Raw genomic sequence first — 18,912 nt, forward strand, 5'->3', positions numbered from 1 at the left:
CAAAATTCAAATCATGGTTTGAGACGCCCTTGGATTCCCATATTTTACAGCTTCAAGAATACCGGGAACGGAACATCAGCTTGAAGCAGAAGCACGATGCAAGGCAATCATGGTGGTTGGTGGTTGGTGGTCCGGAGAAGCTGACCATGACGGCTGAGCTGAGTTAGCGGCTTGTCTAGCTCGTTTCAGTCAGTTAACCCTAACCCCAACTGACAATACCATTCGAGTAATTGCATAAGTAATTGTACAATAAAACTGTGTTCGCGTGTTCATTTAATATTTACTGAAGTTGAAAGTATAGAGTATATAGGATATAGGAATATCATTCTACATTGCGCACTGTATAGTATAACTGACAGTTTACAGCAAGATAGCACAGCTACCGGGTGGGATTCGAGAGTAAGAATAGAGAAGCCAAAATCAATAAATCAACCAAACCAAACCAGAAAGAGAGAAATGCGTTGACAGTTATTCGCCGATCCTTGATGCACCTACTCTCCATGAGTATCAGAAACAAACAACCAAGGTGTATAAATAAGCAGAAAAAGGAAAGTCACAGGACGTGATGTGAGGGGTATGAGGGTATGTGTTTATTTTGGATCCAAAGCAACGTGTTCATCATCAGTGTAAGGAGGAAGCTCCTCGTTGGGGACTTCTTCTTCCTCCACCAAGAGGACAGCCTTTTCGGACATATCGCCTTGCTCCAAACTCGAGGTTGAGCGGGCGGGCTTAGATCCACGTCGGTAGCGCATCCAGAGGAAGACGACGGCCTGTCCAACAAGCATGCCGATAGCACTAGCAGTAAGACCAGCAAAAATTCCAAGGACGGCAGGAACAATAACGAAGCGGACAACGCGGAACAAAGTGCGGCGAAGACCGTTCATGTGGCGGTGGTGTGGGTGAGGAGGCTGGCCATGGAAGCGGTGACCTTCCTCAAATTCGCCAAAGTCGGGGCCGGGTTGGCCAGGCTTGTGGTGAGGGTGAAGCTTGCCGTGGCAGCCCTTTCCGAACCCGAGCTTAGATTTCAAGTTCATCATGTGGGCCTGGGCGGACTGGACCAGAGCCCGGATACGGTCAAAAATCAAGTGTCGCAGGCATTGGGTGTCGCCGTCGCACTGCTTCCATGACGCGTGGTCATCCTGGCCGGCGGGGAGTTCGACCTCAGTTCGCAGAATGAAAAGTTCACCTGCGGTAGTCTGGATAGCTGTGATTGAGACAGTGTCCAGAGGAGCTGGATGACCATCGATGTCAAGGGGAGAAAAGCGGATTTGCAAAAGTTCCATGTCGTCCTGAGGAGGCGCAAGAGGTAGAGCCATAAGAGCGAAGCCCAGCCTCAAGGGTTCGGTTTCCATGCCATCGGATTCTCGGCGCTGGACGGCTGTGACGGTTTCGACAGAATTGAATGTGACTGGGAAGATATGTGCGTCGTTGACATAGAGGTTGCCATTTTCAGCGCGGAAGTTCAATTCCTATGCTCGTTAGCTCATCTCTTGTTGTTTATCTTGATTAGTAAACCTACCAAAGAAGACTTGGTGTTCTCGGACCAAGCGACAACGCCATCCTCTCCAGTCTCCGGGAATGGGCAGTCATCGCAAAGCAGTTCAAAAGTCTTGCTGTGGACGTCTCCGAGTTCAACGGCGTGAGTGGCAGGTAGATTGCCGTGCTCTTGAGAAGGATGGTGGATCTCTGGAACGACCAAAAAGGCCGAGGCGCTCAGAGAGAGGGCGCTGGCGGCCGCGAGAGACCGGAACAACATGATGTCTAATCAGAGCGGTGCAATGGTACAAAGAAAAGCAAGAAGCAGGACGGTATATGCGAGGTATGTGTGCTTGATGTATGTAGTGAGTTGTATGGGAAGTTTTCTGCTATGATGTGGCAGATTAAGTGTACATATAGAGTGAAAAGACGGAAGGGGGCAATGCAAGAGACTGTCTGATCGGCAGCTGACGGGAGGGGGAGGCCTACGTAAGCTTGTATGGAGTTAAGCGCCATTCCGGAGAGCGGCGCCGACCATTGGCTGTTCTTGGAGCCGCCAAGCCTACGCTAGGCTGAAAGCAGCATGCCCAGACCGCGCCGCTTTAAGCACAGCCAATGATGCTGCTATGGTCCGATGGGTTCCGGAAAAGCGGCGACGCGATGATGTGGAATGTCTGCTTGAGCCACCGCTGACGCAGCCGGGGTTAGGGCTGCATCTCACTATCCATTAGGGTTCAGTTATGAAATTATGGAGAAATTATGAAATCTAATCCATTCACAAAATAGTTACAGCTTGGACTTCTTCTGGCCCTTGACATTGGCCACCGCTTCACCAGACAGCAGGAAATCAGGGTATTGGAGGTTGGCGCCGATCGACGCAGACGGCATACGCCAGGAAGCTCCGTCCACTGTACAAATTAGTACACATTAAGAACGGCGGCTTGGATATAAAGGAGTACGTACCGACTAGGGCATGTCCATTCACGTAGCTGCCAGCATCGGAGAAGAGGTACACCGTTGCATCCGCAATATCTCTTACCGACCCATATCGTCCCAGAGGTTGCCGCTTCCAGGATTCTTCTTTGGATGTGCTAGGTAGAAGACGCTCGACGCCCTACAATCAGTCAGCACAGAATTCATCAAAGGCGATCGAAGTCTGTGATCTACCTCGGTATTTGCGATAGGCCCTGGCGAGATGATATTCGAGGTAATACCCAACGGGCCAAATTCCAGCGCGATATTGTTCGACAAGGCGTCAACACCTGCCTTGGCGACGGAGACGTGTGTTTGGAAAATCATTCCTGTGTAATGCATGGTAGCGCTGACGAAGATGATGCGACCTCCTGGGCCGAGGGGAGATGGCTCCACTATAACAAATTAATCAAAAGCTGCCAAAGACAGAAGAAATATTCGTACAAGTTTCGGAGTCGACTTTGTGTTTCGCCGCTGACTCTTGTAGATAAGGCAGCGTCGCCTTGGCCGTGTTGTACGAACCCAACACATCGATATCCATCACCGACTTGAAGGCGTTGACGGAGAGCTGGTTGATTGATGCAAGGAAGTTTCCTGCTGCACCGGCACTAAACCACTGTCAGCAAGTCGTAACAACAGTCACCAATCTTCTTCGTAAGGATTGTGTACATGACAAAATCAATACCACCCAACTCCTTCACGCAACGATCCACAGCGGCCTTGAGACTATCAAAACTGCGCACATCCGTCGCGCCAACACCGATGACTTTCGCACCTGGTCGCGCAGTCGCGATACTGGCGGCCATCTTTTCGGTTTTTTCGACGTTGCGGCCGACGATGCATGCGTTGGCGCCGAGGTGGACGAGAGCGCGGACCTGGGCGCTGCATATTGTGCCTCCACCACCGGTGCAGAAGACTACTTTATTCTCTGACAGGAAGAGATTGTTAGTGGTTAGTTGTGCAAAAGTGTGGATAGACAGAGAGAAGTACTGAATAAATCATCTTTCCAGATGCTGCTGAGATAGTCTGATCTGGGAAGAGCCATGTCTGAGTCTGTCCATGGTTGAGTGAGCCGTCGCAACAGAGCAAGTCATGAATTATGGTACTCACCTATCTATTGTAATGATCTATGAAATGAACAAACAAACAAAGAGCAGCGGGAACAATGCCTGAGGAAAAGACAGCTGGTGTACAAAGAAGTTACGGCCGTAGAGTGCTAAGTGCGGAGGAGGATCCAGGCTAGGGCGTTAAGCTAATGTCAGCCCCAGAGCAGCTCCCCACCTGGCTACCTCGGCGAGTCGGTTATCGACGCGGCACTATCTCGACAGAGGACACTGTCTGCAGACTACAGTGCTATTTTACGGTACTGACTCGTTAAGCACTGTTACACAGCAGTGCTACATGTAGCATATCCGGCCGAGGATATAACTTAGTTACTCTCTGGCATCTCTGCTGACTAACTAAATTCTGACACGGCGAAAGTCTCCTGTTCGGGCATACTCCAGCATACTAGGTATGTAACGTCAATATTCAATTGAATTGTCCATTTACACCGAACACGCCCTAGTATAAAACATGATCATCACATCTGTACAAATAAATCACAAGAAAATGAAAACACAAAACGGCCCAAACATGCCTGCGTCACAAACTAAATGCATAGATGAATATATAAAATGCAAGCCCCATGTCCCAGATCGTACCAATGTGTTCATGCTGCCTCGAAAGTCGTCCAAAATCATCGATTAGAGGGGTGAATAGAAAAAAGACAAAAAGATATGAAAAGAATCTGTACCTGCTCTAGAAGCGCAACAAGAGCCGACAGTTCAAGTGTCTAATCGCTCTGTCCTTCGTTCGCTATCAGCTCCACCACAATCTGACTGCGCTCGTACTCTGGATGTTGCATGCAAATCTTTACGGTTCGTCCGCTACGCGCAAGGTCACTGGTAGATGACGAGTGGGCATGCCCGTTGACACCAGCACCAGCAAAATTGCTTTCTTGAGAGATCGTGTCGTCTATAGCCCCCATATTGCCGCCATCATCGAGACAAACCACGTTGCGACCTGGGATGACCTGTCTCAAGCGGCCATTCATCGCGTTGCGGACCTCGACAAAGTCGTCATTCAGCAGAATCAAAAACTTCCCATGTAGACAGGCCGTGTGCGCTCGTCCAACAAATTCCATGACGACGCTGCGAGATATGTCTCCAAGTTTGTTGACATACACGGCGCATTCACTGTAGGCAAGTAGGAATTCGGCATCGCTGAGTCTGAACATGCCCAACGGTCGTAAATCTTTAATGCGGTTTCCGATACTAGTCAAATAAGGCTGGGCTTCTGGGGCTGTTGCGCTAAGTATAGGTAAAGACCATGGCTGTTTCTTGTCCAAGGTCAGGACCTCAATGCCTCGCTGCGTGGAGATGGCTAGCGAGCTGTGGAATAGATTGATGTTGTAGCTTTCTGCAGGAATGTAGAATTCGTCGTACTCGCGGAAGAATTCTGTCTGACCGCGACGGCTTGGAAGGAATCGCGACCGACTTGTGGCTGATTTGTGCAAGACGGGCTCAATCACCTACACTTATTAGCATTAACCTTGTAAAAAAAAAAAGGCAAGACGACTTACCTTGAAGGTTGATGAGATGCCATCCCGCTTCTTGTAGAAGACAAGAGCGCGATCCTTCATTCTGCCCACGGAAAAGAATCCCACCTCGCGATTACCCGAAACCTTCTGTGGTGCTCGACGCGCAGAATCATGTTGAGACGTCTGGGAAGGCGTGCCGCTGGTCGGGCAGACCACATCCAGATGATAGGCTATAAGAGACTTGTCCGCAATCAATAGCAACAAGTTAAAGTCTTCAAACACGGAGATCTGCGTGACTCGACTAATTGTGATTGCCCTTTGCCAGCCTCGCGGATCGTCGTATCTCGACATGAACACTCCAAAATCTGTGCCGATAGCACAGATCAGCTGGCCACCCGGTTGCTGGAACACCGTCGCACAGTTGACCATAGCTCTGCACACGGGATTGGGCCGAATTCCTACACTGGCGTATTTTGCTTCCACCTCTCGTATCGCGCGGTCCAATGGCGTTCCCTTGATCATCACAGTCTTTGTCCCTGGAGCCTCTCCATAGGTGAAAGCCGCATCCGCCAACACTCGGAGCCGGAAGGGTTCTGCATTCTGTGCAAAAAGCGATGCAGCGTGTCTAGTTTTGGCCTCTGTAATCTTCTGACACCAGTCCTGCCTGTTTTGAGCAGACGGCGCAAATAGTGTATAGGTAGGCGACTTGCCCAGATGCTTGACTTTGAACGGATATAGGATCTTGTCGTCCTTGGAGTTCTCGAGGTTGGTTGTTGCAACGAACGATGCGGCGGAATTGGCGGTACCTGTGTGTGTGAGAGTACCTGGACCAGCTCCTCGTGCCGCCGCCGCCGTTGGCTGTGTGACTGTTGAGACTCCTCTCACGGAGGACTTGACCACTGGATCATCATTTGTGCTCTCAAGCACCAATAAATCCATAGGGATTGGTAGCTTAGAAACATCGTAGACTTCAAACTTGCCGGTCTTGGCCGTGTCACGCATCTGAACAGTTTTCGCCAGAACAAGGTAATGATCGAACAAGATGGCGTGCGTGTCCACGAGATTGAATCTTGTCCGAGTTCCAGGTCGCTGAAGATCGCCTTGGAACATGATCTCTCGTCCCAGATGTCCCAGATTCAACTCAACCTCCTTATTCATTCCTGGTCTTAATTGGAGCTTTGCGGAAAGCTCTGCCAAATCTACCTTCTTTGTCATCTCGCCCACCTTGTTGTCACACTCTAGTGCAACAACCTTGATTTCTTCAATGGCAAGTGCGAGATTCGTCTTTTCTTCCGAGTCTTTTGGCATGTTTTTGTGCACAGTAGACAACAGTAGAGTGTAGCGCTGGATGCGAGTGATAGGAGCCTTGAGATAAGTATCCCAACTTAGACGATTAGAGAGCTTATTATCACGGGCTTGGTTGAGAAATTGTCGGAAGACAGCATTTCGCTCGGCTTCCTTGCGGACCATGTAATTCGCGTTGGGAAAGGTAGCCGCATAATCGATATAGACAGCTTTAGCTTTTCGTATCCACTCCCTGAAAATGTCGCTAAAGCCGGCGATGAACGGACCCTGTTCCTTCTGTCGATACTTGAGTTGTGCCAATAGATAGTCCTCGTTGACTTTTTTGACCGCATCGACTTTACCGAAAACGTCGCGCAGGAACTTCTCCTGGCGCTTCGGACTGATAATCGAAGGCTGCATGGTAGATAATTGATCACGGTAGAGCACCCGTAGCACGTCTAGCTGCTCTATAAATGAATCTTCGGTCGTGACAATTTCATGAAGATTGTTTTGACGGTCAATCTCTTTGCGTGGATGGCCCTCCCATACTTCCTTGGGTACGTTGTAGAAGGTAACCCAGTCTTGAGCTTTCCTCTGAGGCTCCATAGCCTGAGCACGAAGATTGATCTTTTTGAGCGTCCTCATACAATGATGCGAGTAACAACGGCCGTAAGACTCCGTTTCTTCGGCATGAAGGCGAGGAGAATAACACCCGCTACCTGTTATCTGGAATAGCACACCCGACAACGACTTGTCGCTGAACTTGACCCATTCTTCGTCAACTATCAACGCGCCTTCACTCAGCATGTTTTTGACGACCGAAGAACCTAAAGTCTCTGCATCAGCTGTGTTCATTGTCGGCACCTTGTGTGTAAATAATGCAACAATAGCATCAACAACGGCCTGTTCTTTGAGGTCAGTCTCATCTTCGCTCAAGTCCTTGACCCAGGCCACAATTGCACTGAGAGCCCAAGGCTCGGTGCATTTGCGGAATTGCTCCGAAGAAAGTTTCGCAGGGTGGAACTTTTTCCTCCTGCCGGCCGGTATAGTAGGCAGATCAAGAGCTATAGCAGAAGGCTCTGGAGATGCATTGAATCCCAGAGTTCCGACAGCAACATCCGCCGCTTGCTGTCGCAGAAACTCCTGCTGCTGTTTATACTTGACCCGATCCGCATCGGTCTTGGACCTAATCGGCGCGTCAGTACGAGGCGTACTACTATGACTCGACAGAGATGTCGACCGCGGAACTTGCGGATTCGGCAGCGACAGTCCGGACGAGTCTGAAGACATGGGTTGCGGAAGAGGTCTATACTGGCTTTCCTGTTCACCATACTGCGAATTACGATAAGTCCCTGCAGGGATCAAATGTGCTAGAACGTCTGCATTATTTGTTGATTCGACTGGCGCGGGTGGAAGTGGACGCATTCCAGGATGATAAAAGAGATCTGCTGGTTCTCCCTTTTCTGGACTTTGGCTTCCAGAGGGAATATCATCATCCCCTATGTTTAATATAGGATCAGCATCTTCGTCTCCATAGTCAAAGCTTAGTCGTCGGCCCAAGGCACTCGGTTCTGATAAGCCGCCTGTGCCTCCAGTATCAACTCTGGCTGGAGTAGTAAAGTGGAACGCTGGTAAATGGCCATCGTCAGTTGAAGGAAAGTAATCGACTGTTGCGGTAATCTTTGTTTCGGTCTCTGGAGCCGGAGTATCGCCATAGTGCATTTGACCCTCATAACCTCCTCCATACAGAGCCAAGTCGTGATGAGCGTAGTCACTGTCACTGCTGGCCTCTTGTGGCGATGCGATGGTAGTAGGAACAGCCGGTTGCGAGGCATATGTCGGAAACAAAGAGCTTACAGTTCCACCTCTGCTCCTCTGTCGCTCCGCTTCGGCCCTCTCTTCTTCTTCTGCCATTTGCATCATTGCAATGCCAGCAGCAGCCTCGGCATCACTCTCGTCGCTATACGCATCGTAGTTGACGTATTGCCCAGTGCCCGTCGCCACACTCCCATTCGTATGTGTATGGTTTTCATCAGGACTAAGTCGAGGAGCTGCCACCCCTTCACTAAATAAAGGTCGAAAACTTTCCTCTCCATGCGGTTGCGCCTCTAGAGAGGGTATTCGTCCAAGTCCGTTGCGCCCCATGCCCTGAGAACTTCCTTGCACAGCTGCCTCTACTTCCTTCATAAGATCTTCATATGTATTTCCGGCGCCGTTGTACGACACCGTTCCAGTCGAATCTGATGGTGGTGGACCGGGAAGAGGACGCGCTTGAGGGTGTCGGGTGAGAGTATCAGTCCTCCTAGGAGACAATGACGGCGACGACTGGTAGATTGAAGATGTCTCTGACGCTCTCAACGAGGGTCCGGATAAGCTCGAACGTTTATGCGCTGGAGGAGCGGGAGGCTGCTCTTCGATAAGTGGCTCCGAAGCTGAAGAAGGTATCTGTGGGAAATATCCATGCGCTTGCGACGCGTGGGAGCTCTGTCGAGAAGGCAACGATTGCGGACTGGAGTTTGCGTAAGATGGATTCGATGCGTACACCGGCGATGTCTGGTTGGATTGATGTACAGAGGAATGGTAACCTAGTGAGGGCGAAGTCTGACTGGAATATGAGTAGCTATAACTGGGATTCGGAGAAGAGTCTGATAACTGAGGTGAGCGCGGACCATACGGATGATCTGTACCGCGAGGGGGAGGAGGAGGTGGTGGTTGTGATTGCGGAGAAGGCATCGCGTATGTAGGCTGCGGTTGCGAATAATAGCGTGCGGACGGCTGTCGGAGAATGTTTGGCGCGGTGTATGCGGTCCCTGTGTTCGGCTGATATGCAGCTGGGTTGTAGGTTTGATAAGCTTGTCCTGCATTGCTATTGACGCCGGTATAAGCTTGAGGGTTATAAGACATTGAGGGCGGTTGAGAAAGCGAATGAGGTCGTGCATATTGTTGGGGATTGTAAGCTATGTTCGATTGAGTTGGAGTTTGTGAATACGGCTGCGTCTGGTAGGTAGACGTCGCCGACGATCCATGGGAAGATGTACGACTCGGGTTCGACCGCTGAGAGCTGCTAACAGAGAATTGGGAGTGTCTCGAGCCTAGATTAGCCGGTGCTGTGTTTGCGAACGTGTTGTAAGTCCCCGCAACAGGCGGGAACCCTGGACCTCCCTGTATTGCTTCGTTTGGCGCGCCAGGAGCATATACCGAATCATCGCCGGCGATGTAGCTGGGTGTCCGTCTCAAAGGTGGTACCTGATCCGGTTGAGGAGCATAGGGTGCGTACGGAGAGGAATGTGGTGCGGGTTGCGCGGATCCATTCACATTATTGCTGTTCTGTCCGTAATATGGCTGCTGACCAGGCTGATATTGAGACATGACTGGCGGTCGTAGCAAGTTATCGCCACGAGGGAGATGAAATGCAATAAGCGATGAAGCAGAGCAGGCAGATTTGGCTCACTTATCGATAATCCAAGTTTGTGTTGACGTGGTGGTCAACCGGGAGTCATATCAAACCACGAAGCCAAACATACGCCTGCAGAGATAACAGAACAGGGTGACTGTTTTGAAATATTATGTTTGGCGAGGAGATTCGCGATCGGTCGTAGAATATGCGTCGAGAGTCTGATCGTGTGCGCTGAGCATCGGTCGCAACGGGAGAAGTAGCATATGCCCATATGAAGCAATCGACAATACTGATACCGTTCTTTCAGCCTCGTAACAGAAAAATAGATAAGCAGCGTCGCAAAACAGGGATGAACGAGTGACTGAAGATCTGGCAACAGCAATATTCGGGGTTGCTATTGTTAGATGACTGCTGATGTTGTGGTGAGAGTCTCAGAGACACAGCTGAGCGCCGAGTGGGGGTGACTAACTTGATTAACTACCACCAATCTGCTCGACTCAATCGAGCCGCCAAATCTGCCTAACTCACCATGCATTCTCCGAAAAAGAAAAAGAAAAAAAAAAACAATGTATCAGACTGGCTTGGCAAACCAACAATTGACCGCTTGATGTGGCCCTGCGATCGACGCTGGAGATTATTCGGTCAGAAAGATCCCGACTTGGAGCAATATAGAGCTATTCTCAGTGCTATAACAACTTAATCCTTGTCAAATGCCGACGTCTACTGACTTGTACTTGCAAGAACAAAGCTAAAAGAGAAGGTGGATGTGTACCTAGGCACGGTATTTGTTAATTCGAATTTTATTCTTCACACCGGCTTAGATGATGTGATGAAAGATACTATGGTTGTTATGCTGAGCAAGATGACAAACGAATACACATGTGAAAGACATCGAGAACCCCTTTTACTCCCCATCATAAATTTGATCTGCCGTAAATTTCAACTGGCCTTTTGCGCGTTCTTTCAACTCTACCTTCTCTTCCAGCACGTGTCGAGCCGTCAGGGCATAACGAAGCTTGCCTTCGGACGCAATGGAGTGCTCGTAGTACTTCTGCAGCAATGATCCATGCATAACCACCATGTCTCCGTGATGCAATTCTAGGGCGATCATATCTTTTGCTTCTCGCCGCGTGATGTCGCTTGTTAATTCCATACATTTATTGACATACTCAGCATCATCAAGTTCTCCATTTTCGTGCTGTTCCTTGAGCTCCTTGCGCTCTTCGAAGAATTCACAGCCTGGAAGGACCGCAGCATTTGCCGCGTTGCCATTGTAATACTTCTTCTTGAGGCGGAACCTCATCGTCGCCTGAGAACCAAGAGACAGAGTTGCAATCGTAGGTCCTAGCGAGTCTTCACCATCGTCGTGAAACTGGGAATGATCAGAATTGCTCAGTGTCATGCTATCTCTTTTGACATACACCCATTGACATGTCTTGAAAGTAGCCTACAGTTAACAGCTCATTTGGCTTGCGCGCTCCCGCGCCAACAGCTTCCCTGGTTGCCCAATCCAGACGGCCAAGTGCAAACATTATTTCGACAGGAGCTTCGTCGAACCCCTTTGAGTCGACTGAAACAACATACTTGTATGGCATTCCCTGTGGATGATCGTCAGCATTCAGATCGTCCGCTCAGAACAATACCACGCACAAAGTTCACTGCAAAATGTGCAGTCAACATTTCATCCGCTGTAGACCATTAGCTATGAGAACTATTTCTCTCAGCAGCAGATACCCTTACCGGATTGCCCCCTAACAGGGTATCGGCGAAGGCCCAGGTCAACCTCTTGAAGGCGTTTGAACAGTTCATTAGGACCGTTGGGCCTTTTTAGTGTCGATCTATTAGCACTAAAGTGAACAATCTTCCCAATATCACCAAGGTCATAAGTCACTATTTGATATGGCTTTGTAAAGCAACTCTTCGGCTGTATGAGCGCGTCCTTGTCTGTGCGAATACCTCTCTTGGTAACACCGATTTCATAGTCTGCTAGGACTGACCGGAGTGAGAATGCAGGTATGGGCATGGATATTTTCCACTGACAAACACCTGGATGCTGGCTATCGTCGTCTGATGAATCATTACATACCCAGCTGTTCCAGCTTTTCCTGGAAATGCACTTGTCACATCTCGGACACACTACACCTCGCCAAGCAACCCTGTGTGTCCACGCGTCTGGATACTCCGACAAGTCAGCCAGAAGATCGGGGACAAGACTGAATTGGGGTTGAATTTGGTCGTCGTTTGGCTCGCGGGAATTGAGGAACACTGCGCTGTATGCAAGATCGGAAGGAGCATCACCACTTTTTAAGGTCCAGAATCTTTTACAGCCTGCTTGCAAACACATCCAGCCTGATTCATAGGTCAACATGCTAGACTTGCCACATACGCGACAGATTTCACGCTGGGATTCGATGAGCATCCTTTGACTCAATAGTAGGGGGTTTTCTGGCCCTTTCCCAGCCCACCAACTGGGTTGTTCGAGATCGAGCTTCTGAAATCGGACGCGTGCTCCAGTCTTGTTGTTACTAGTCTTCTCAAACCAGACATCAACCACACGAAACCATGCCATCACGTTGAACCTATGTGGTAACTTTCTTGCGATGGTCGTGTTTTTGTTACCTAGTGGATAGGACATTAAGTCAAGTGAAATTGCAAGAGCATGAGAGACAGACCAATGATCAGTCCAACAGCAAGTCCAGACTGCATACTCTCACGAAGCGACTCCACGACCCGCGTGTTCTCGTCTTGGTTTCTGTGCTGTTTCAAGTTTCCATCTGCGTCCAGCTTACAATCGCCTCCGCTTTTTGAGCAATCAGTATGCTTTCGGTTACCAGGATCGTACGGAACTCACACTCGCGTGATGACAATTTCGTCGTCTAGATAGTCCCGAGGGCCGCCATCGCGGTCGAGGAGGAAACCATAACACAGCTTGTTTGACTGATAGGAGCCTCCCTGTACGGAGCGAAACCAGGGAAGGGCACTGCAGAGACTGTGGCGACTCTGCATCCTCGGGGTTAATGTTAATGCTGCAAATATGCGAAGTGCAATGGATGCTTACATCGGCCCATGCCGGGGGCTGATTCCTAGCTTCTTCGTCCCCGGCGGTATCATTCTGTTCGATGCGAGGCTTCCTAGTTCCCCCATCTTGCATATTCTCGGAGCATGTTCTCTTTTTCGGCATGGCGTCGACGTGTCAACTGGGGAATGGCAGGAGGAAGTAAGGACGATAATCTTGTAGTCACATTGCAAACTTAAAGCGTCGGTAATGCACGAGTAATCATTACTGAAGTGATGCTCCAACTTTGTCGATGTATGATGGTGCTTGTTGTAATGACAAACGAGCGAGGTGTATGAATACATAGTAATATAGTAAGGTTGCCGGATTCAATGTTATTAGCTGTCTACATGTACTTCCTCAGCGCCGTATCCTGAGGCATCAACTGCACCTTCCTGCTGGAGCAAGCGCTGCACAGAGGGAAGGCACGAAGGGTGCAGTTATTGTCAGTCGCTCTTTCCCTGTCCGCCCTCTATCTCTTTCTCTCAGAGTGTCGATTAGGGAGGCGTGTCCACAAAGACACAAGACTTCTCGTTCCCTCACCTGCATGAATTGCCTCGAGGGTTGCCTTACATATTTTCTGCATCTTTGATGACTTTACTCCATACCGTCCAGTCGCCATCCTTGTAGTAATCGGACGAAAGACCGAACACATGCATTCGTTCTACAGAGTTGTATCAAGTTCGGCAAGTACAAAAGAGGAATTCCTCCGAAAAGGGGTCGCTCTGATTGGGCTGGGGCGGGCGGAAACAAAGCCGCTTCCCCCGCATTTCTTTCACTGTGTATACTCCGCACAATCGCTCGTAGCTGATTGGCTTGCAATAACCGAAGCTCTTCCGGCTCATTAAACAAAGAACTTGTCGACTTAAGATGAAAGCTGCTGTGTTTTAGATTTCCTTTTCAATTCAACTTCGTTGTTAGTCTGCCACTCTTCGAGTAGAAATGGTTTTCTTCCCGCCTCGCAGCTTCCCGCCGCTGCCCCTGATCCCAGATGACGTCGCAATCTGCGATTTCATGCTGGACGAGCAGCATGGAAGGTCTGCCTTCAGCAACTCACAGAATCCCTTTACCTGTGGTCTCAGTGGGAAATCATACTCATGGCTGGAAGTAAGGGACCGAGTCGACTATCTCGCGCGTGCTCTTGCCCAAGAGTTCAATTGGCATCCTAACCGCGGGTCAGAGTGGGACAAGGTCGCTGCATGTTTTCTTGTAAACACTGTAGGAATTTGAGTTTCTTTCTAGTCACTGGCGTTTACACTGACATGCCAATGATAGATTGATAATCTATCTCTGTACTGGGCTCTCCATCGACTCGGTGGTGTAGTTACTCCAGCCAATGCTGCGTACTCGGCCGCCGAATTGACCTATCAACTGAAAGACTCCAAGGCTACTTCTTTGTTCACCTGCGCTCCACTTCTAGAGACAGCATTGACAGCTGCACAAAAAGCTGGCATTCCTCCGAACCGCGTGTATATTGTCGATCTGCCTTTGGAATTTGTAGGCAACGCAAAAGCGCCTTCGCAGTTCAAAACCTTAGAACATCTTATCGCGACAGGCAAATCTTTACCGAAGGTCGAAAAGTTACAATGGGGACCTGGGCACGGAGCGCGGACGACTGCATTTGTGTGCTACTCGAGTGGAACATCAGGCCTCCCGGTAAGTCACCTCATACGGCATCCTAGAAGAATACGTATCAGCGGGATCAAGAGCTAACAAATATTCAGAAAGGGGTGATGATATCACATCGTAATGTCATCGCTAATTCCATCCAAATTTGCACCTTCGAGGAAACGTTTCGCCCAAAGAGTACAGACAAGCCCAATACCGAATCCTCACTGTGCCTTCTTCCTCAGAGTCACATCTATGCATTAGTTTACATGTGCCATGCTGTACCCTTCAGGGGTGATGCCCTCATTGTCCTTCCAAAGTTCGATATCATGACCTTTTTGGATTCTATCCAGAGATTTCACATCAATACTCTTTTCTTGGTAGAAACAATTTTCTCGTTCATAAGAGATCGATGGCTAACACTTAAAAACAGGTTCCTCCAATCATCATCACAATGTTGCGCAATAAGGACTTGATGAAGAAATACGACATGTCAAGTGTGACTTCCATTTTCTCTGGAGCCGCGCCTCTCGGAGCTGAAACTGCCAAAGAACTGCAAGGGGTATTCCCTGACTGGGCAATTAGGCAGGGATACGGTATGATGCACCTTGATCTATACTAGTTATCAGCTGACGCGAACAAGGTCTGACCGAAACTGCCACTGTCGTGTCTGGTACAACGGCTACGGACATCTGGTTTGGCTCCAGTGGAAATTTTCTGCCAGGTGTTGAGGCAAGGATAGTCACCCCAGATGGCAAGGAAATTATTGAATACGATACCCCAGGCGAACTCGCAGTCCGATCACCAAGTGTTGTGCTAGGATATTTGAACAATGAAAAGGCCACAAAGGAGACTTTCCGGGATGGTTGGATGTTCACTGGAGATGAGGCTGTGATGCGCACCGGTCCTCAAGGAACAGAACACATGTTCATCGTGGACCGAATCAAGGAACTCATCAAAGTCAAGGTATTTGTATACGAAAGATCTGAAGTGATCATGGCTGACAAGCTGTAGGGAAACCAAGTTGCACCTGCTGAACTCGAAGCTCACATCCTCGAACACGAACTTGTCGCGGACTGCGCTGTGATCGGAATTCCTGATGAGGCCGCTGGCGAAGTGCCCAAAGCGTTTGTCGTGAAGTCGCCGCTAGCAACACAAGATGATGCTCTCACTATAACAGCAATCAAGAAGCATGTAGAAGATCACAAAGCGCGACACAAATGGTTGAAGGGAGGTGTGGAATTCTTGGACATCATCCCCAAGAGCCCTAGTGGTAAGATCTTGCGACGGTTGCTGAGGGATCAGGAGAGGGAGGCAAGAAAGAGGGCTGGCAGCAAGCTTTGAATATATTTTGTCTATATAATCCTGTACCTAGATTCCAGCTCTCAATGTTTCCCTGATCTCACAAACGAGCTATGATTTTTTACTGTTTTAGGAAAATCTGCGATTCTTATAGAGTGGAGACCTGTAACTCAGTTTTCATTGGCTGCGGCGGAGATAACGAAATTTCCAAGCTTCGAGGGGCAAGAAGAGCATTAATAATTCACGTAACAACGCTGATATCGTTGCCACGAAAACTTCTCTTTTGCAGATTACAAATCTGGTGACCATTGGTACTGTTTCTAAACAGTTCGAAATTGAAGTCGGAAGCATCAACAGTCATATCGACAATATAAAACTTCGCTGGGTGGACTACCCCACCGTTACTGTCATTTATTTTTTTTTCTCCCTTCTCTATCTCAATAACCATCTCCTATAATTTCATTTCGTGAAGCGCCAAAATGTCGTCAAATACTTACAACGAAAATGAGAATGAAGAGGACATCTACCTCGACGAGGCGGACGCCGAAGAAATCGTCGAAGGCGACGAGGACCACCCAATGGACTCGGACGACGACAATGAAGACCACGCAATGCAAGAAGAAATCACACTCCAAAACGATTCCGTCGCGCATTTCGATTACCACACAGACTCTGTGTTTTGCATTGCGCAACACCCTGTCCATCAATCAATAGTAATTACGGGTTCTGGTGACGATACAGGTTACATAGTCGATACGACTCCCACGGATGAGCGGCCGTTACTTCCACAAAGCTACGAGTCGAATCCGCAACCGAAGACGGAGCGGAAATCCTTGGAGCCGATTAAGAAGTTGGAGGGACATAAAGATTCCGTGAATGCGGTAGCGTTTACGAGTCCCAGGGGTGAATATGCGCTTACGGCTGGKCTCGATGGACGATTGCGCGTATACAGAGATACGACGGCACAAAAGACGGGGATGATGTGGGAGTTTGTCGCCGAGGCACAGGAAGTTGAAGAGATCAATTGGCTGGCTGTAGCTCCGGCTCAGGAGGGTCAGGAAGATGGTCACAATATTGTTGCGATTGGCGGTAATGATGGTAGTGCTTGGGTGTTCAAAATTGATCATACGGATGCCGCTCAGCCTATTTCGATTGTTCAGACCTTCTTTCAGCATACCATGGCTTGTACGGCGGGTGCATGGACTCCTGACGGAAAGCTTTTGGCGACTGTTTCGGAGGATGGCAGTTTCTATGTGAATGATGTTTTCGGGCAAGCTGCTGCTGCGGGATATGCTTACTCTGCGGGCACAACCGCAGTTGTGGGACATACGGCAGAAGATCAGCGATTCGCTGTTGAAGGTGGTCTATACTCCATTGCCATATCCCCTTCGGGTGCCATTGCTGCTGTCGGTGGTGCCGAGGGTCATATCAAGGTGGTCGGTTTGCCTCGTTTGTCAGCGCCTGCTGCGAAGTCGAAAGGTAAAGCAGCACCTGCAGGTGGCGCACAAGCAACGGGCGCTGGCGCCCTTCTTGCCTCTTTGCAAGCACAGTCTGATAGCGTTGAAAGCTTATCGTTCTCTTCTCTGCCTCTGACAATGCTCGCTTCTGGCTCTGTCGACGGATCAATCTGCCTATTCGATGTCGCGCATCGATTTGCAGTACGAAGACATATCCGTGATGCTCATGAAGGTGCTACAGTAGTCAAAGTCGAATTCCTGCAGCAACCTTCTCAAGCTGGTACCCCTTTGACCCGTCCTGGCCTACCAGGACCGGCTACAAATGCTGCAGGTCAAGGACGACCGTGGGTTCTTACCTCTGCTGGTTTGGATGGCGTTGTGCGACGATGGGATGCTCGAGGCGGCACTGCAGCGGCAGGACAGGGTTTGCTTCAGGAATGGAGAGGTCATTTGGGATTGGTCGAGACTGAAGGTGGGGAACAATCTGGTGGTATACTTGGGTTTGTGCAGGGACATGCTGGAGGGAAGCGGGTTGTCACTGCAGGTGATGACGGTGTCGTGCTTGTTTATGAAGAATAGACGGCGATCATGAGTTAAAAGTGCCGATATGCAGACAAATACATTTTGTAAATAATGTCTATCACCGTCAATGGTTCTATGGGGGTAATGAGTAGAAGTCTCTACGATCTTCTGGTTGGACAAACAAAAACATAGATATCACAATATGTACATACAGCAATGAAAGGAAAAGAGAATGATACCCGGAGCGCCATATCTACAGATGATCTAGGAAACATCGCATTTTCTGACAATTGAAGTCGACTCATCGTCTGCAACACCATCCTTCTCCGTCATCATAATGAGACCATGTTCCACAGGCGCCCCGATCAGCATGTGAACGCTGGGAATTTCTGTCTCGCTGGCTACCACCTTCCCAAGGCGTTTTGTGTTGTTCAGATAGCTTCGATCAATCTTTCACGGAACGTAAGCGAAAATTAATGGTGGGACTCTTCGTGTCCATGTCCGTGTTCGTGATCTTTCGACAAAAACACTTGTTCGTATGCAAGATAACCGGCAAAAAGGACGGTAGCCGTTCCAAGACCGGGGAACAAGCCCTTGAACCGATTCCAGCGGGAGAAGGGACCTGTGTACCGCCATGCCTCACTAGTTCAATTAGCACCATAACCAACATATTTTTGGTATCCAGTAGAGAAATCGTACTGTCGAGCCCATGGATCCTTCTTTGCCCATACAGATCGGGGATGCGCCGCAGCCTTGAACTCCTTGAAATCGAAACCGGTGGGGTGTCGTGAAGACATGATGAAGAATTGCGAGATCGTCGGTCGGGTTGTATGGACCAATTGCAGGTATTTGTTTAACTTCAGGGATTTATTGGCCCTTCTCAGCTGTCCCGGAGCTGAGTGTATCGATTTGAGCGTTCAATAGAGCTGGTGTTGATAGTTTGACGTTGAAAGCACGGGATTTCGTAAGTTGAAGATTGGTCATGTGACTATGAGCGCTAATCCGGATTGGGTAAAGACGCTTTTGGGCTTGCGGGCGGCCGACGCCAGATCAGACTCCGAAAGCTTCACCTTGTATTAGATATTGCTTTGTTGGTCGTCTTGATTTACAACCCGCTTTGGAACTGGTCCGCTCGCGAATCCAACAAGTCAATCTGCTAAAATTGCAACAACCGGTACAGAACTGCGATCGATCGATCTACCGCCCACATCGACGCTCCGTCGTCTTCATTCATGACCAATTCATTCGCCAATTCATC

At 49.3% G+C, this 18,912-nt stretch overlaps 7 protein-coding genes across 7 annotated transcripts; 2 read left to right on the forward strand and 5 right to left on the reverse strand.

The window, feature by feature from the left end:
* Nucleotides 1-590: 590 nt before the first annotated feature.
* Nucleotides 591-1,756, reverse strand: BHQ10_006820 (uncharacterized protein; the record flags this gene model as incomplete). The annotated part of the gene is made up of 2 exons (XM_040879449.1): nucleotides 591-1,469; nucleotides 1,520-1,756. 2 exons carry the CDS (start codon nucleotides 1,754-1,756, stop codon nucleotides 591-593), a joined length of 1,116 nt encoding a protein of 371 aa, XP_040735324.1.
* Nucleotides 1,757-2,262: 506 nt separating this feature from the next.
* On the reverse strand, nucleotides 2,263-3,493 carry BHQ10_006821 (uncharacterized protein; the record flags this gene model as incomplete). Its single annotated transcript, XM_040879450.1, has 6 exons — nucleotides 2,263-2,384; nucleotides 2,440-2,590; nucleotides 2,644-2,843; nucleotides 2,893-3,056; nucleotides 3,118-3,376; nucleotides 3,439-3,493. 6 exons carry the CDS (start codon nucleotides 3,491-3,493, stop codon nucleotides 2,263-2,265), a joined length of 951 nt encoding a protein of 316 aa, XP_040735325.1.
* Nucleotides 3,494-4,282: 789 nt separating this feature from the next.
* On the reverse strand, nucleotides 4,283-9,682 carry BHQ10_006822 (uncharacterized protein; the record flags this gene model as incomplete). The annotated part of the gene is made up of 2 exons (XM_040879451.1): nucleotides 4,283-5,020; nucleotides 5,072-9,682. 2 exons carry the CDS (start codon nucleotides 9,680-9,682, stop codon nucleotides 4,283-4,285), a joined length of 5,349 nt encoding a protein of 1,782 aa, XP_040735326.1.
* Nucleotides 9,683-10,614: 932 nt separating this feature from the next.
* BHQ10_006823 (uncharacterized protein) lies at nucleotides 10,615-12,891 on the reverse strand (the record flags this gene model as incomplete). Its single annotated transcript, XM_040879452.1, has 8 exons — nucleotides 10,615-11,082; nucleotides 11,132-11,308; nucleotides 11,361-11,398; nucleotides 11,451-11,533; nucleotides 12,176-12,329; nucleotides 12,383-12,510; nucleotides 12,562-12,710; nucleotides 12,769-12,891. 8 exons carry the CDS (start codon nucleotides 12,889-12,891, stop codon nucleotides 10,615-10,617), a joined length of 1,320 nt encoding a protein of 439 aa, XP_040735327.1.
* An 816-nt stretch (nucleotides 12,892-13,707) lies between these two features.
* On the forward strand, nucleotides 13,708-15,717 carry BHQ10_006824 (uncharacterized protein; the record flags this gene model as incomplete). The annotated part of the gene is made up of 6 exons (XM_040879453.1): nucleotides 13,708-13,983; nucleotides 14,041-14,421; nucleotides 14,490-14,753; nucleotides 14,807-14,969; nucleotides 15,017-15,339; nucleotides 15,388-15,717. The coding sequence occupies 6 exons, from the start codon at nucleotides 13,708-13,710 to the stop codon at nucleotides 15,715-15,717; spliced, it is 1,737 nt and encodes a 578-aa protein (XP_040735328.1).
* Nucleotides 15,718-16,154: 437 nt separating this feature from the next.
* On the forward strand, nucleotides 16,155-17,711 carry BHQ10_006825 (uncharacterized protein; the record flags this gene model as incomplete). Its single annotated transcript, XM_040879454.1, has 1 exon — nucleotides 16,155-17,711. One exon carries the CDS (start codon nucleotides 16,155-16,157, stop codon nucleotides 17,709-17,711), a length of 1,557 nt encoding a protein of 518 aa, XP_040735329.1.
* A 416-nt stretch (nucleotides 17,712-18,127) lies between these two features.
* On the reverse strand, nucleotides 18,128-18,451 carry BHQ10_006826 (uncharacterized protein; the record flags this gene model as incomplete). The annotated part of the gene is made up of 2 exons (XM_040879455.1): nucleotides 18,128-18,296; nucleotides 18,354-18,451. The coding sequence occupies 2 exons, from the start codon at nucleotides 18,449-18,451 to the stop codon at nucleotides 18,128-18,130; spliced, it is 267 nt and encodes an 88-aa protein (XP_040735330.1).
* Between the last annotated feature and the right edge of the window lie 461 nt (nucleotides 18,452-18,912).

The sequence above is a fragment of the Talaromyces amestolkiae genome (assembly GCF_001896365.1).
Source record: "Talaromyces amestolkiae strain CIB chromosome Unknown scaffold13.1, whole genome shotgun sequence".
NCBI lineage: Eukaryota > Fungi > Ascomycota > Eurotiomycetes > Eurotiales > Trichocomaceae > Talaromyces > Talaromyces amestolkiae.